General features: G+C 49.3%; 1 protein-coding gene across 2 annotated transcripts; it reads left to right on the top strand.

The window, feature by feature from the left end:
* Window positions 1–495: 495 nt before the first annotated feature.
* ITGA10 (integrin subunit alpha 10) lies at window positions 496–16,986 on the top strand. Of its 2 annotated transcripts, XM_060028629.1 has the most exons (30): window positions 496–1,275; window positions 2,809–2,920; window positions 3,120–3,229; window positions 3,819–3,910; window positions 4,137–4,251; window positions 4,965–5,092; window positions 5,251–5,399; window positions 6,044–6,194; window positions 6,397–6,562; window positions 6,701–6,774; window positions 7,005–7,149; window positions 7,378–7,526; window positions 7,748–7,891; window positions 8,028–8,231; window positions 8,532–8,662; window positions 9,397–9,563; window positions 9,660–9,802; window positions 10,232–10,345; window positions 10,542–10,627; window positions 10,782–10,923; window positions 11,073–11,165; window positions 11,295–11,371; window positions 11,531–11,620; window positions 12,059–12,143; window positions 12,314–12,427; window positions 12,688–12,768; window positions 12,915–13,028; window positions 14,601–14,696; window positions 14,973–15,086; window positions 15,384–16,986. In XM_060028629.1, the coding sequence occupies exons 1-30, from the start codon at window positions 1,224–1,226 to the stop codon at window positions 15,447–15,449; spliced, it is 3,504 nt and encodes a 1,167-aa protein (XP_059884612.1). In that variant the 5' UTR covers window positions 496–1,223; the 3' UTR covers window positions 15,450–16,986. The 2 variants fall into 2 exon arrangements, 1 of the variants encoding a protein (XP_059884612.1); XR_009521714.1 differs by lacking the exons at window positions 12,059–12,143; window positions 14,601–14,696; window positions 14,973–15,086; window positions 15,384–16,986 and having other exon boundaries at window positions 12,915–13,027.
* Window positions 16,987–17,732: the final 746 nt, after the last annotated feature.

The raw sequence follows: 17,732 nt of genomic DNA, 5'->3' as shown, positions 1-17,732 counted from the left end.
ATTTTCCCCTTCAGACTCCAGATTTAATTTTGAAGGCTTGATGTCCCAGTGGACTCTTCCCACATGCACCAGAAGTAGTTTCATGCTTCCTTTTCCTCTCTCATGTCTACCTCACCAAGCTTTCTCATGATTTGCCCTTACCTTTCCCTCCACTCACACCTGCAGGTTTCTGCTTACACTTTGATTTCAGGGCCTTGTTCTAGCCTTTCCATACCCCTTCTTTGCCTATCCAGAATGATGCTATGTTTAGCATCTTGTTGTAAATACTGTATAGTGATTCTGTGTAAATAGCTGAGGCCCAAGCCCATGATGGATAGCAAAGCCTTCCAGGTTAGCAAATTAAAGATCAATTTGCTCATTGATGTTTGGTCTGGTCCCATGTGTTCTGGTCATCTGAGGCCCCTGTTTCTGTCACTGTGGTTTGGGTTTTCCATAGGATTAGCCACTGGCATCATTATCCACAGACTTTTATTGAGCATCTACAGTATGTAGGGCATAATACGAAGTGGTAGAGATACAGAAAGCTAAGAGGCTCCATGGTCCCAACTTCAGAAGTTTATAGCTTAGTTGAGGAGATGGGAGTCTAATGTTAAAGTAATAATACTGGTTCCACAAAGCATACCCCATACCAGTTCATGGTTTATAGTTCCTCCAAAAACTATAATGCCATAAGGCAGCATAGGCTAAGAGTCACAAACAGAACTAAGTGGAATGGAGATGGTAAGTCTTGGTTTGTGGGTGGGCTGTGTCTTCACATGTTGGGACTCTGAGTAGGTGGGGAAATGATATCACTGTTATCAGCTCTTTCATTTTCCATATTCCAGGTTGAGATAAATAAGGTTAGGAGGTAAAAAGAATCTGTCTCCCACTCCTACCTTCTGTTCCAAACCTGAGGAAAGCATTATTGCTAGGCAACAACAAAGGGTAGAAAAAAGAGGAAGAGAAAGAAAGGACAGAAAGTCAAGAATTGTGTTCTCTTTGGATACTGAAATGATGCCTCCAGGGGGCAGCACCAAGGCAGAGAAATACACTAAAATCGCTCATTCCTCCTTTCCTTGGTCTGGGGCTCCCCACACTTCCCCACCATTACTCCTCCCATTCCTTCCAACTTTATTTTTAGCTGCCAGTGGGAGGGGGCAGGATAGGAGGGAAAGTACAGAAAACAGAGAAGGAGAGGGACAGAGGCACAGAGGACTTCTCACGCAGACAGAGAACATCCAGACATGGAGTTCCCCCTCATCCCCCACCTGTTCTTGCCCCTGATGTTCCTGACAGGTGAGGGAGGTTAACTTCTTGGTTTCTGGTGGGAACGAAAGATATATGGATTGTTTAGCATTGGGATCTTTATGGTTAAAATTCTTTGGGAGTTAGGTTAAGAGGTTAACTGATTCTATGTTTCGTGTGTGTGTGTGTGTGTGTGTGTGTGTGTGTGTGTGTATTTGTGTGTGTGTGTGGTGTGCGCGTACACATGCGCATGGGTTTGCATTCTTTTGCCCACACATATGACTGCCTGGCAAGGGCTGAAGCTCTCCAGTGCCTTGTGTAATATTTGTGTCCAATTAAATAAAACTTTGTCCTAAGCCCTGGAAGAGTGAGGCGACCAAAAAGAAACATGATGTGAACTTCCACATGGCTAGTCTGATTACTATTATCCCCCTCCCTACTTCTCCCTGCCCTTGGTGGTCTCTGGGTTCCTGAGACATAACTGACTAACTGTGTGGTCAGAACTCTGGGTTTATCTAACCAATGTGCTACAGTTCCTGGTCATACAGCCTTGCCAGTTTCCTGGATGCAAAAAGGCTCACATACAAAACACTTTTCTGAAAATGAGCTTGGTTTGAGACAGAGCTATAGCCATTGGTGAAAGTGGTGGTGGGGTGGCCTGAGTGGGGGTTACTTGAAGGAGCAAGTCACAGGGAAAGAACCATGGGAGGGACAAGAGGCCTGGAATTTTTCCTCATCAGTGCCCTGTAATCTTCGTTTCCTAAAATACCAGCTCTGATTTTAAACAGATTGGGGTTGGGAGGGAAGAGTCAGCAAGAACATGATTGAGGGGGTCTTTAGAGTGGGCTGAGAGTTAAGGAAGAAATGCAAGTAGGCAGGGGGCAGTTGGGAAGGGGGATGAATTACAAAGGAAGTGGATCGTGAGAAACTTTGGGAGTGATGGCACCCTTGGAAAGGATGTATGGCAAACCATGGATGTAGGCGAGTGGCTCCACCCAGTTAATTACCACTGAGGTTTCCAGGGCTGGAATCAGCCAGAGACCTAGACATTGGAGAAGGAGAGTGAGAGTGTAACAATGATACTGGGAGTCAAGAAGAGACAGGGAGAGAAGAAGAGACCCAGACATGCAGTGTTCACTAACCTCCTCTTGTTTTCCCTATGGTCCTGGGTTTGGGGAGAATTTGTAAGGAATAGTTGTTCTGGGGCTGCAGAAAGGCCTTCTCCCTCTTTTGACCCTCACAGCTTGGAGAGGAGGATGTGTAGGAGGAATGATGTAGAAAAGGGGAACTTGACCCTTCCAGACATGTCTGTAAATGAAATTTGGGGGATAGGAATGGAAATACATCTGTGCAACAGCATGGCAGAGGGCCACAGGTTAGACATCTGGACCCAAACACAGGAAGAAGATCATCCTTGCTTGGAGTATATGACATTCACAGAGTCCAGGGCAGCTTATGAGTAAAAAGAAGGGAGATAGGCTGAGATCAAAAAGTTCCCTCCACGGTTTCTCTCTGGTTGTACCTCTGGGCATTCATTAGGTTCTCTGGCTGATTCCTGCTAACCTTATGATCCTGGCCCCCCAGGTCTCTGCTCCCCCTTTAACCTGGACGTGCATCACCCACGCCTATTTCCAGGGCCACCGGAGGCTGAATTTGGATACAGTGTCTTACAACATGTTGGGGGTGGACGCCGATGGTGAGGAGGAAACCAGGGGGCCGTGGGATTGGGACTGTGATAGAGCTGTTAAGGGGGAGGCAAGGTAGATGGAAATATAAACTAATCTGGTTCTTTGGAAATGGCTGGGGCTCTAGACTTGCCGTCACCGTGCCCTTTCCCTCTGGCCTATCTCAAGTGTCATATTTACGCTATGCTTGTATTCATTTCCTCCTCCCAGGATGTTGGTGGGTGCGCCCTGGGATGGGCCTTCAGGTGACCGAAGGGGGGATGTTTATCGCTGCCCTGTAGGGGGCTCCCACAATGCCCCATGTGCCAAGGGCCACTTGGGTAAGAAGACTCCTCACTCTTCCACTCCTAACCCCTAACCTTGATACACTAGTAGCTTTGACCCCTTACACCTTACTTTTTTTTTGTTTTTAAGTTTTTTGGAGCATAGTTGATTTACAATGTTGTGTTAGTTTCAGGTGTACAGCAAAGTGATTCAGTTATACATATATTCATTCTTTTTCAGATTCTTTTCCCATATAGGTTATTATAGAATACTGAGTAGAGTTCCCTGTGCTATACAGTAGGTCCTTGTTGATTATCTATTTTATATATAGTAGTGTGTGTATGTTAATCCCAGGCTCCTAATTTATCCCTCCCCCCTCCATGTTTCCCCTTTGGTAGCCATAAGTTTGTTTTCAAAATCTGTGAGTCTGTTTCTGTTTTGTAAATAAGTTCATAGATAACATTAAAAAAAATTAGACTGCACATATGAGTGATATCACACCTTACTTCTTTACCTCCATATCCCACGTACTCCTCTTCCTGACTTGATCCGGACCTCTTCTCATCCTCTTCCAAAATCATCCTGAACTCAGTCACCCCATCTGTGACCCCATGATCTCATGCTCTTCCACTCCACTCCAACCAGGTGACTATCCACTGAGAAATTCATCTCATCCTGCTGTGAATATGCACCTGGGGATGTCTCTACTGGAGACAGTTGGTGATGGGGGATTCATGGTAAGCTAAGGAAAGGGTGGTGGCGGGGTCTCTGACGGTTTGTGGTAGAGAAAAGGGTGGTATGATAAGGGAAACTGGTCTATGTGGAGGGGTCAAGGAGTTAAAAACCCTAGAAAGCAAGGAGGGGGGTCTTGGGGAGTGGTCTCAATGCCTCTTTTGACAAAGAGCATGTTCTGAGGGTGCCCTCCCAAGCCTGGGAGTAACTGTTTCCTCTACCCATCCCCAGGCTTGTGCCCCTCTCTGGTCTCGTGCTTGTGGCTCATCTGTCTTCAGTTCTGGGATATGTGCCCGTGTAGATGCTTCGTTCCGGCCCCAGGGAAGCCTGGCACCCACTGTACAACGTGAGCCAGGAGAAGGGCCTGACGACTCAGTCCCTAGAACGGGGTGCAGGGTGGGAAAAAGATGGGGCCACAGGGTATGATGCTTGACAGGGGAACTGCATGGCTTATCCTCACTGCTACCTAACATGTCCACAAAAGCTCCATGTTTCCTAACAGATGAGAATTCAGACTCTTTACCAGGTCGTCAAGACTCCATGAACTGATTTAATCAACTTCAAAAACTCAGCTCTCACTATATCCCTTCATACCCTGCACCTTGGCTATAGCCTTCACCTCACCATTCTCCTATGTGTCATCTATTTTTATACCTCCATCTCTTTTTGTTTAAAGTGTTCTCCACCCAAATACCTTCCTGTTTTGTCTCCTCTCCTCAAACATCTCCAGTCTTCAGTATCTTCTCAGTCACTGCCTCCTTTGATTCTCCACCATCAGGACTGACCCTCCTTTTTTCTCTCACATCATAGAGTGGTGCTATGTTTCTACTAGCGCTTGATTCCTTCTTCTTTGTTTTTTTAGTCAATTGTATATATGCCCATCTTCTCTTTTATTCATTTTTATATTTACCCAGGACCTGGCACACTATCTTCCTTATATGTAAAAGTGCCTAATAAATGTTTGAATTAAATGTGCCCTCCTGTGACCTCTTCCCTTGTTGTCCCCATGCCCAATGTCCTTTACCCCTCTGTTCCCCATCACTATACCCCTCCTCCTAGGCTGTCCCACATACATGGATGTCGTCATTGTGTTGGACGGCTCCAACAGCATCTACCCCTGGTCTGAAGTTCAGACCTTCCTGCGAAGACTAGTAGGGAGATTATTTATTGACCCGGAGCAGATACAGGTAAGAGAAGGCGACATGGATGGGCTTGGAGGGGGAGAGACAGGGAGAGAGGAGATAAATGTAGGTAGCATTTTCAGTAGTATCCAGGTGCTCGTCTCCCCTCCCTCGCATACCTTCTCCACCCCCACACTCCATTAGAGTGCACACTTTATTCTCAGGTGGGACTGGTACAGTATGGGGAGAGCTCTGTACATGAGTGGTCCCTGGGAGATTTCCGAACCAAAGAAGAAGTGGTGAGAGCAGCAAGGAACCTGAGCCGGCGGGAGGGACGAGAAACAAAGACTGCTCAAGCAATAATGATGGCCTGGTGAGGCACTGGGAAGGGGGGTGTGGGAAGCCAGAAGGGTTAGGGCAGGCTTTGGAGTGCAGTGTGTACATCCCAAGATGTCTTGCCAGCTTATTTTTTTTTGCACACTAATGTCGGTGGGGGAAGGCTAAATTGGCTGTCATCGCACTCATTGCATTTCTACAAATTGTCTGTGTCTCTCCATGTTTCTGCTTTATTTATCTCTGCAGACAGAATTCTCTCTGTCTATATACCTCCACTCCCACTTTGCTCTTGGCCCTCGGGTTTTCCACCACTCATGTCCTAGCCCATTTTCCAAACGTGACAAAACTCATCTCTGGGAAGACTCCTCTGACCTGACCATTCTCCTTTATTCTACGTTCCCTTAATATTTGTCCTCCTAAATACAACATTTGCTGAATGAATCTATGAGTGAATGGATTTTATACTTACTTGCATTGATGATATGCTGCTCTATATGTTCTATGACATTCAGACATTTGAGCTCTTACTGTATGCCAGTCTCTACGCTAGACAGTTGGGGAGATGGGCTAAAAGGCAAGAGGCCTGGCCTCAGTGAACTGCTGACAGTGTTAAGTACTGTGTGTATGTGTATCTATCTGCACACATCTGATCACACCTCACTCCTTTCTCTCTCTTCTCAGCACAGAAGGATTCAGTCAGTCCCATGGGGGCCGACCAGAGGCTGCCAGGCTACTGGTGGTTGTCACTGATGGAGAGTCACATGATGGAGAGGAACTTCCTGCAGCACTAAAGGCCTGCGAAGCTGGCAGAGTGACACGCTATGGGATTGCAGTGAGAACAGCTCTGGATCTGGAAGGATAGAAGGGATTGGGGAGGGTGACACTGAGGACTGGGAACTTAAGAAAACAGATGTTGACCCCTTCCCAGACATCAGCCGTATTCCCTTTCTTCTCTTTAGTTGGCTGTGTCCTGTACAGCTCTACCGTCTCACAGCACACAGCTAGCAGACCCCACCTTTATCTCCTGACCCCAGGTCCTTGGTCACTACCTCCGGCGGCAGCGAGACCCCAGCGCTTTCCTGCGGGAAATCAGAGCTATTGCCAGTGATCCAGACGAGAGATTCTTCTTCAATGTCACAGATGAAGCAGCACTGACTGACATTGTGGATGCATTAGGGGACCGGATTTTTGGCCTTGAGGGTAATGATTACCCTGGAGAAACAGAGGACAGGGTAGGGGGAGTTCTGGGGTATAGGTGGGCTTCTGGAATAAGTTCAGAAGGTCAAAGGGGAAACTGTCTTCCCTTATATTGCCTCATGATGTTTTCTCACACTCAAGGGTCCCACGGAGAAAATGAAAGCTCCTTTGGGCTGGAAATGTCTCAGATTGGTTTCTCTACTCATCGGCTAAAGGTTGGACAGACTCTGACCCCTCTCAACATCTGACTCCTTCCAGCCTCTAACTCAGACAGCTTCAACCCCAGGGTCTTCCGGATTCCTCCTTTAACCAATATCCATGCTGACCTTCCCATACCCCACCAACTGACCCCAGCATGCCCTCAGTGACCCTCTCACTCCTGGAGAGCTTTTTCTTCTTATTCCCCACTGTCTTTTCAGCGACCCCATCTGGTTCTGCCCTACAGGATGGGATTCTCTTCGGGATGGTAGGGGCTTATGACTGGGGGGGCTCAGTGTTATGGCTTGAAGAAGGTCGCCGCCTCTTCCCGCCACGGACGGCCCTGGAAGATGAGTTCCCCCCTGCATTGCAGAACCATGCAGCCTACCTGGGTGAGTAGCAGAGAGCTGCAAAGGATTAGATGGTGGAGGGGGAAAAAAAAAATGCTTCCTCAGTGGGGGGTGGGATGGAGGGTATAAGGTACTCACTCTTAACTCATGCAGTTTCTCACTGATCTCCTGCTACCTTCCTTTGGGACCCCCTTCTGTGCCTTTAGGGAAACCTCCTACTCTGACCCCATCTTCTTTCCCTTTCACCTCCGATTCCTTGTCCACTTCTAGGTTACTCAGTTTCCTCCATGCTTTTGCGGGGTGGACGCCGCCTCTTTCTCTCAGGAGCTCCTCGGTTTAGACATCGAGGAAAGGTCATCGCCTTCCAGCTTAAGAAAGATGGGGCTGTGAGGGTCGCCCAGAGCCTCCAGGGGGAGCAGGTAGGGCATCCAAGGGAGGGTGAGACCCTTGGCTCCTGAGGGACCTTCAGGCTGTGGGGGAAGAGAGTGAAGGGACAAGAGAGGGGCCTTAAAAGTCTGTGTTGAATTCTGGTTGGCAGAGTCTGTCAGGGATGTGAGGACCAGATTGGCAGGTGCTCCCCACTTGTCCATAATCTTGCCTTCCCTTTCCTCTGGGGTCACCACTACCCACCGCTCTCCAGATTGGCTCGTACTTTGGCAGTGAGCTCTGCCCATTGGATACGGATGGGGATGGAACAACTGACGTCTTGCTTGTGGCTGCCCCCATGTTCCTGGGGCCCCAGAACAAGGAGACAGGACGTGTTTATGTGTATCTGGTGGGCCAGGTGAGACTTGCTGGGGTACCCTAGAACTTGTCTGTGGGGGGCAAAGGGAGTGAGGGAAGGCACACACATTTGAGGGCTGGCTGAGAGGTTGGGACTGTCAAATCAGCATCTTCTGCCTTCTCCTCACCTCCACCAGCAGTCCTTGCTGACACTCCAGGGAACACTTCAGCCAGAACCCCCACAGGATGCTCGGTTTGGCTTTGCCATGGCTGCCCTTCCTGATCTGAACCAAGATGGTTTTGCTGATGTGGCTATGGGAGCGCCCCTGGAGGATGGGCACCGTGGAGCACTGTACCTCTATCACGGGACCCAGAGTGGAGTCAAGCCCTGTCCTGCCCAGGTCAGGAGTGCCCCGACGAGGCAGGGGCATGGTGGGAGGAAAGGGAAAGGAGGTGCACCCTTTGGTTATCATTGCTCCCCTGGGCTTGAGACCCAAACTGAACAAGTGCCTTTTTTATCAGTAGTCAAAAAGGTGAGGCGGTGGGGTAGGAAACATGTTGCTGTACTAGAGACTCCTGAACACAGGCAAGTTCCTCTCATTCCTCCTCATGCCTGAGGGGAGAATTAGAAAAAGCCAGGTGGGAGGCCTGGGCAACCAGTTGTGTGGGTCTCTGCTCAGTGTCTCCTCTCTCCCTCTCAGCGGATTGCTGCTGTCTCCATGCCACAGGCCCTCAGCTACTTTGGCCGAAGTGTGGATGGCCGGTTAGATCTGGATGGAGATGACCTGGTAGATGTTGCTGTGGGTGCCCAAGGGGCAGCCATCCTGCTCAGGTGAGTGGCCCCAGCTCAGGTAGCAGTAGACAGCATGGCATAGCTGTTAAAAGCAAGGGCTTTGGAATCACAAAGCTGCATTTGGCTTTCTTGATCAACTTACTCTGTGCCTCTGTTTCCTAGTTTATAAAATGGGAATAATAATCGTACCTGCCTTAGAGGTTTGTTGTGAGGATTAAACGCTATAATCTGTGAAAAGATCTAAACACAGTGCCTAGCACATGGCAAGTGCTGATTAAATGTTAGCTATTGGGACTTGCCTGGTGGTGCAGTGGTTAAGAATCCGCCTGCCAATGCAGGGGACAAGGGTTCGATCCCTGGTACAGGAGGATCCCACATGCCGCGGAGCAACTAAGCCCATGCACCACAACTACTGAGCCCGCGTACCACAACTACTGAAACCCACACACCTAGAACCCGTGCTCCGCAATGGGAGAGGCCACCGCAATGAGAAGCCCATGCACCAAGGCCAAGAGTAGTCCCTGCTCGCCGCAGCTAGAGAGAAAGGCCACACGCAGCAGTGAAGACCCAGGCAGCCAAAAATAAAAATAAATTAATTTTTAAAAAATGTTAACTATTATCTTACTTCTGTCAGAAGGTTCAGGGGAGGCGGACACATGTGTCCCCTAGCTCCTTATTCTTTCCTTTGACCTCAGGGAGGCAAACACTGGGGACTGCCTTTCTCAAAGGGCTTTCTTCCCTCTGCTAGACTTTCTTTCCCACCCTGTTCCCAGCTCCCGGCCCATTGTCCACCTGGCCCCTTCACTGGATGTGACCCCGCCAGCCATCAGTGTGGTTCAGAGGGACTGCAAGCGACGCAGCCAGGAGGCAGCCTGCCTATCCGCAGCCCTTTGCTTCCAAGTGACCTCCCGCACTCCCGGTCGCTGGGATCGCCAATTCCGTGAGTGACTAGAGTGCATGCTAGGCAGCTCTCAACCCCTTGCCTGCCATGATCTTGGGACCCCTCTCCACCTGCACTCTTGCCTGCCCCATTCAGATGTGCGGTTCACAGCATCGCTGGATGAGTGGACAGCTGGAGCCCGTGCAGCGTTTGACGGCTCTGGCCAGAGGCTGTCCCCTCGGCGGCTCCGGCTCAGTGTGGGGACTATCACTTGTGAGCCGCTGCACTTCCATGTGCTGGTGAGGAGGGGGCAGGAACTGCTTTGCATCAGGGCCTGGGAGTGAGAAGAAGGCTGGATCAGAGGGAGGACTTTCTGCTGGATCGGCAAGAAAGCCAGAGTCAGCAAAGTGAGAAAGATCAGACTGTGGAGTCAGGCTGATCTGGGTTTGAATCCTGCTCTGCTGTTTACCACCTGTGAATTCTGGCAACTCATATAACCTGCAAACCTTAGTTTCCTTGCCTGAAAAGCGGGGATAATAATAACAACTACAAAATAGGAGTTAGCTGTCTTAGAATTAAATGTAATAGTATTGATAAAACCTTAGGACAGTGCCCGGCACACAGAAAGTGCTCCGTAAATATCGCCATAATTATCACATTCTGCTAGGATTCCTGGGTCGTATCCCTAATCCTGGCTCCCCATGATCCTTGACTCTGGTTTCTCTTAGGATACATCAGATTACCTCCGGCCAGTGGCCTTGACTGTGACCTTTGCTTTGGACAACACCACAAAACCAGGGCCTGTGCTGGATGAGGGCTCACCTACCTCCATACGAAAGCTGGTCAGAAGTGCCAAGCCCTGCCCTGCCCTGGGTGCCAACACTGCCCTTCTCAGTGAATTCAAGAGAAAGGGGAGGGAGGAGACATGAGATCACAGTGAAATCCAACTTGGGCACCCACTCTTTTCACTTTTCCCTCAATCCCATTCCTTTCTCCCACGCCTTCCTCTCAGCCCTCAGCCCCTTCTCTCTCCTCTAGGTCCCCTTCTCGAAGGACTGTGGCCCTGACAATGAATGTGTCACAGATCTGGTACTTCGAGCTAATATGAACATCAGAGGCTCCAGGTGGGATGGACATGAACTGGCCAAATGGGGGTGACCCGAGACAGATCAGAAGGGACTTGAAGGGAGATGGAGGGTTGTTTCTTGCCCAGGAAGACAGAAGTGAGGCTTCTGGCGCTCCTTCAACTCTGGTCTCTCTTTTATCCACGACTCCTAGGAAGGACCCATTCGTGGTTCGAGGTGGTCGGCGCAAAGTGCTGGTGTCAGCAACTCTGAAGAACAGGAAGGAAAATGCCTACAACACTAGCCTGAGTCTCAGCTTCTCCAGAAACCTTCACCTATCCAGTTTTACTCCTCAGGTGCCCTTGGGGGAGGGAATTTGGGAGGAGGACAATTGGGGTATTGTCTGTGAGGGGCTCTAGGGAAAGGCTTGCAGTGTTTAGAGGCTGCAGGCAGGAGGGCAGTTGCAGCCCCACCTTAGCCTCCACCCCGCTTCCTCTGCTCTCAGGGGGACGGCCCAGTGAAGGTGGAGTGTGCAGCCCCTTCCCCTCATGCCCGCCTCTGCAGCGTGGGGCATCCTGTCTTCCAGGCTGGAGCCAAGGTGAGTTGGGGCCCAGGATCAGGGGCTGGAATCTGCAGGGCCTGGGAGTTTAGGAAAGGAGGCACACAAGGGCTCCTGTTCCTCTGTATTGTCCCATGAGGAGAAATCTACCGTGTCCCTCTCTCCCAGGTGACCTTTCTGCTAGAGTTTGAGTTTAGCTGCTCCTTCCTCCTGAGCCAGGTCCTTGTGAGGCTGACTGCCACCAGGTGAGAACGATGGGCATTTCCTCCCAGGCCTCTCCTGTTGGGTCTTGGTGGTGGTGGTGTGCGGGTGGGAGCAGGGGTGGAAACAGCGTGACTCCTTTACTCTAGAGAGGGGTGTCTGAGACAGGGCTGGGATGCGAGCCTCTCCCCCTGACCCTACAGCAGTAGCCTGGAGAGAAATGGCACGCTTCATGATAACACAGCCCAGACCTCAGCCTACATCCAGTATGAGCCTCACCTCCTATTCTCTAGGTATGGCTCAGCTCCCCACTGAGACCCCATTCTGACCCCAGACTCATACTCTTTATGTTTCCCCCCTCTCCCTCCATGTGCTTCAGTGTTCCCAAACACCAAACCCTTAGGGCTGCTCTATCTTTTTGCCCTCAGTCCCACTCATGCTGAAGCTTCTCTTAAGCATCTTTCTTTCTTAGGTGTAGTACTTATGCATCCTAGTTGTAGGGCTTTGCTGGGCCCTGGGGGTTGGAGCTGGTGTGATGGGATATGGGGTGTGGCCATAAAGTTTGTACCAAGTCTATGTCATGTCTCATTTCTATCTTCTCTATGTACCCCTATCTCTTTATCCATGTGCTGGCCCTACCTTCCCTGAATCCATGTCTGTGTGCTGATCATGTGCCCCTGTGTCTGTGTCATGGCTGTGACCATGTGCTTCCTGACTTGGTGTCCACGCAGTGAGTCCACTCTGCACCGCTATGAGGTTCACCCATATGGGACCCTCCCAGTGGGCCCCGGCCCTGAATTCAAAACCACTCTTAGGGTGAGAAGCTGGAGGGACCTGGGCATAAGCAGAGGGAGGGGGAGGAGTTCCTGGGCAAAGTATGGGAGGAGTCTCTCTTAGATTTCAGTGGTATTGAGGGTAAAGGGGAACGGATGAGGAAGAGTCTTTCTCTGCCTCTCACCTCTTCCCATTTCCAATCCTTCTCTTAGGTTCAGAACCTTGGCTGCTATGTGGTCAGTGGCCTCATCGTCTCAGCCCTCCTTCCAGCCGTGGCCCATGGGGGCCATTACTTCCTGTCACTGTCTCAAGTCATCACTAACAATGTGAGTCTGGGCTAGGGGCGTGTGGAACCCTGTCCTCTTGATTTGGTGGACTCACCCAGCTCCCAGCGTCCTGGGTCACTGCTCTTAGGGCTCCTCCCTCCCTGGGGGCGCCTTTCTTTCACATACGTCGCTTCGTTGAGAAGAAAGAAAGGGATCACCCAGGGAAGAACTACAAGAGTGTGGGTGGTGTGCTCCTGCTCAGCCTGGAGTGGCCGGCCTCTCACCATCAAGAGGGTCCCTCAAGTTGGATCTTCCTCTAGGCAAGCTGCACAGTGCAGAACCTGACTGAGCCCCCAGAGCCCCCTGTGCATCCAGAGGAGCTCCAGCACACAAGCTGGCTGGTATGAGTCACAAGAGGGCAAAGGAGGTGTACGGAGTGGGAATGCAGGGGGGAGCAGTAGAGTTTGGAGCCTTGGGCTGGAGAGTAGAGTGGGGAGTGAGGGATATTTCCACCCCAGTGTCCTGATGTGTCTCTCTCTTCTGGTAGAATGGGAACAATTCCCGGTGTCAGGTCATGAGGTGCCACCTTGGGCGACTGGCAAAGGGGACTGAGGTCTCTGTTGGACTACTGAGGCTGGTTCACAATGAATTTTTCCGAAGGGTAAACTTTTCCTTTTCCACTGCTTTCCCCTGCTGCTCCTATCTGGGACTTTAGCATAGCCTTTTCCGGTAGACAGACTCGTGTTCAAGTTCGAGCTTTGCCTCCTACTCACAAAGTTATTTAATTTTTCTAAGTTTCTTTCTCCTCATCTCTAAAATGAGGACGAAAAGACCTACTTCATAGGGTTGTTGTAAAGACTAAGTGAAAAATGAGATGAACTCACTAGAAGCTAGTTACTATTCTTGTATTTTCCTCCATTTTATCATATCTTATTGTTATATCAATAATCAACCGACATTATGCGGGCCTCTCACTGTCGTGGCCTCTCCCGTTGCGGAGCACAGGCTCCGGACGCGCAGGCTCCGGACGCGCAGGCTCAGCGGCCATGGCTCACGGGCCCAGCCGCTCCGCGGCATGTGGGATCTTCCCGGACTGGGGCACGAACCCGTGTCCCCTGCATCGGCAGGTGGACTCTCAACCACTGCGCCACCAGGGAAGCCCCAACCAACATTTATAGGATACCTAAATTCAATCAACCCATCAAATGCCTGCTATATAAAAAGCCCTCTATTAGGTAGACACTGAGGAGAATATCCCCAACATTTAGCACCATGCCTAACTCATTGTAGTGATTTAATACATTTTTATTAAATGAATGAGTAAATAGTTGATATTACATGCAGGGTTAAGCATGGAGGGTAGTGGGAAGTGATATTGTATAGTGAAAGAGATCTAGATTATCAAAGATCTTTAAAGCCAGGAAGATGAAATAGAACCTAATATGATAGGCAGTCAGGAGTCATGTGAGTTCCTGAGCAGGGAAATGACCTCTTAATTATAACAGCTGTTTAGTACTAGGGGTTTATATTGTGCTTTCCCGTGTTCTGTATACTTTGAATTACACAAGATCCCTGGGATGTAGGCATCTTTCAGGGAAGTTAAGTCTGACAGGCCATCCTTCCCTAAGTCTGGTTCTCTCTTTATCTCTCTTTGGTATCCTTTTTTCATTCATTTATTTATTCTTTTAACAAAGATTTATTGAGAAACTAAGGACACATAAATTACTAACACACAACCCTTGACCTCAAGGATCTTATAGTTCAGAGGTGAAAGACAGAGAAGTAAACAGAATATTATAACCTGATCCAGGGTAATGGGGGTTAGGAGGGAACACTTTCCTACTTCCCAGAGGGGATGACATCTAAAGGAAGGGTAGGAGTTAGCCAAAGAAAGAGGAGTTGAATGCATTTCAGGTAGAGCAAACAGAGTATATGAAGGGCCATAGGCTTTCCATCTGTTACCCTTCTTTTCTTTCCCCATCAGTCTCCAACCTTTTCCTCTGGTTTTGAACATCCTGGAAGTTGTGCCCCTCAGCCTCATCTTTGCCATTAGGGTTCTGAGAGCCTTATCACCTGATGATGGCTCACTTTATTTTTTTTTTTATTTTTTTTGAATTTTATTTATTTTTTTATACTGCAGATTCTTATTAGTTATCCTTTTTATACATATATTAATCAATCCCAATCTCCCAGTTCAGATGATGGCTCACTTTAAATGTCTTTCCATTCGCAGGCCAAATTCAAGTCTCTGACAGTGGTCAGCACCTTCGAGCTGGGAACTGAGGAGGGCAGTGTCCTACAGCTGACTGAAGCCTCCCGTTGGAGTGAGGTGGGGCTGGAGACTGAGTCTGAGAACTGTGGAACTAGTAAGGGTGGCAGTGGCCTAAGGGCACCTGTGAGATTTTTCAGAACAGAGGTGTCTTCATTAGGCAGCAGTCAGGGAGTCAGAAGTGATAAATCAGAATGGTGGGGTCCCACTGCCTCCATTCCTACCTCAGTCTCTTTCCTTTTAGTCTTCTATTTTGCGGCTGGCTTTGCTACAATGTTGGGTGAGGCTAGCTGGGCAAAACGGTGCAAACAAAAAACAACTCTCCTTCCTATGCAGAGCCTCCTGGAGGTAATTCAGTCCCGCCCTGTCCTCATCTCCCTGTGGATCCTCATTGGCAGTGTCCTGGGAGGGCTGCTTCTGCTGGCTCTCCTTGTCTTCTGCCTTTGGAAGGTAAGCACTGCTGTCGTGGGGAGTACGGGGCATGGTGCTCGTGAATTAAGGAATCCTTGATTAGAGCCGGGAGAACCGGATTTGTGCTGGGCAGCTAAGCAGGCTGTGGGTGTCATGCCCAGATCTCCTTCACTGTCCTCCACAAATGTTGGTTGAACTAAACTAAGCCAAATAAAATAAATTTGAATCTCAGTTTTGGAAGCAGAACAAAATTGAAGACTTCAGATACATCTGAGGGCTCTTGGCCGGGTCCCCAGGCAGGGCATTTGGTGAAGACTCTTATCTCTTTCCCTACAGCTTGGCTTCTTTGCCCGTAAGAAAATCCCTGAGGAAGAAAAAAGAGAAGAGAAATTGGAGCAATGAATGTAGAATAAAGCCCTAGAAAGTCCTCCCTGGCAGCTTCTCCAAAAGACTTGCATAACAGCAGAGGTTTGGGGGCTCAGATGGGACAGGAAGAAGCCTCTGGACTATCTCCCCAGACCTGCAGCCTGACTTGACCTTTGAGTCATGAGGATGCTGCTGGCAAGGGATGAGGCCTTACCTCAGACGAGAAGGGCTGGCACTAAACACTCCCACCCTGCGCTTCCCTCCTTACCATCCTGGTTCCAGAGCCAACACTGGGACCTTAGTGTAGGGTTCTTTTTTCCCCATCCCCAGGAATTAAGAATTTTTTGCCTAGGTCCCTGACTTCTTTCAGTTTCCCTCTACATCCTCCCTCACAATTTGGAAAGGACGAGGGTTATCTTCCTCCATTTCCCACCTCTCACCTTCCTGCCTTCTCCCCACTCCACAGGAGAGAGCTGACGTTGGCTTGAACGAAGTAAAGTCAACATCTGCTGCTTTCCTGTGGAGTCTGGTGATTCAGAGGGCCGGATGGGGAGAGTCAACAGGAAAAAAGGAGGGAGGAGAAAAAGCCACAAGAGACATTCTGTACAATTCCAAGGAACAGAGAAGCCTTTAGACAGGCAACTGCCATCCCCCTGAAACCTGAGACTTTCGTGGTGCACTCGCCCGCCCTCAGGTGCTGGTGAAAGGGAGCTGCCCCAGGCCTTCTGGGCAAGGGTTTCCCAACTCTCCAGCCTTCCCTGGGAGCAAAGCCAGAGCTGGGTGCCCGATTCTCTGGAGCCAGGGGCCCCCACGTGGCTAGAGCTGGAATAACAGAGAAGACTGGATACCCTAGGCAGTCTTCTCCTCTCTCAGGCCTCGCACACTCATGAGCCCTCCTTGGAGCCTCCTTATAGAAACTAGAGAGAAGGGAGTTGATGGTGGGAAACGCTTTCACCTTACTAGATTTGGGAAGCAGCAGCCCCATGGGGTCTGAATTAAGGAAGAAGCTGAAGTAGGTTGCAAGAGGTCTCTGGGAAGCAAGCCCTTACTTACTTGGCACTGTTTATATAGCACAAATATCTCCTAGGAAATGTTTCTGGGGCATCTCCAGTCATACCTTGTAGGGCTTCTCTGGTACAATCAGTTGGACAGCCCTTGCTTGACGTTTACTGGAAATTCTCAAGTTAGTTTCTATCTCTGGACCACCCCACCACCTGACTCCCATTTTTTGGTCATGGCCAGTAAAGAGAAGTGGATTCTCATTGACAACTGGGTAACATACAGTTCTCTGTAATCAAGACTTTGGACACCAAAGTTAGTTACTGGTCTCCAGAGGGCAGCTCTGACAGCCATTTGAAGAATCAGCACCCATTCAGAGCTGAGAAGAGAGGGGACCCGATTGGGCAGTTGACTAGCCGCCCCAGACTCTGTCCTCCAGGGCTGTTCTTGAGATCTGGTCACAGTGTTTATTTTGGCATGTCTCTGGCCTTTTGCAGACAGCATTGTCTCTGTTTCCTAGCAGGGTAGACAGTGTATCAGATGGTCAGAACAAATAAAGTTCAGTGTCAAATGACTTCTGGCTCTCTTTGAGTTCCCTGGGATATAGAGTGCTCACAAAGGGTGAGAGGTGGAGTCTCAGTTTACCTTGAGACCTTATACAATTGAGTCCCTGGAAGGCAAGGTTATGAAGTATTGAAATGTTTTCTGTGACTCTCCCACTGGAGATGTGCTCTAGCCTCCTGCAATCCTCACCTACTTCAATGAGCGTAGAGTGTAAAATGTGTAGGTTTGGTGAACACATAGGCCTATACTGAAATCCCAGGCCTGCCATTTATGAGCTAAGTGGCTTTGGGCAAGTCATAACTACCCTGAGGCTCAGATAAAAAGCTGTGTAGAGCAGTGGTTAAGAATGAAGACAGACTTGGGTTTAAATCTAAGCTCTACCACTTAAATCCTGCTTGACCTTGAACAGATTTAACTTCTCAATGTCTTGACTTTCTTGACTTTAAACTTATTAGGGTTGTGAGGACTAAATGAGATGATTCAAGTAAAGTGAACATATAGTAAGTACTTAATAAATGGTAACTATTGTTATAGTTACCTGGCCTATTAGGCTGGGACAGCCATTCTGTGCCAAGCTGGTGAGTTATTTTGTGGCAGGAGGATCCATGGTGGCCCTTAGTACAATTCATATAGGCTATAGTTTGATCAACATTTATGCAGCACACTTGTTTCTGGGGCAAGGACTGAGGCCATGGTTATGTTGACAGATTTCCCCTCTTTATCCCCAGTCAGCCTGCAAAGGGAGATGGGTATCCT

This window comes from Delphinus delphis, chromosome 1, assembly GCF_949987515.2.
Source record: "Delphinus delphis chromosome 1, mDelDel1.2, whole genome shotgun sequence".
NCBI lineage: Eukaryota > Metazoa > Chordata > Mammalia > Artiodactyla > Delphinidae > Delphinus > Delphinus delphis.
Note: the sequence above shows the minus strand (reverse complement) of the source record. Positions and strands in the feature narration are given on the sequence as shown.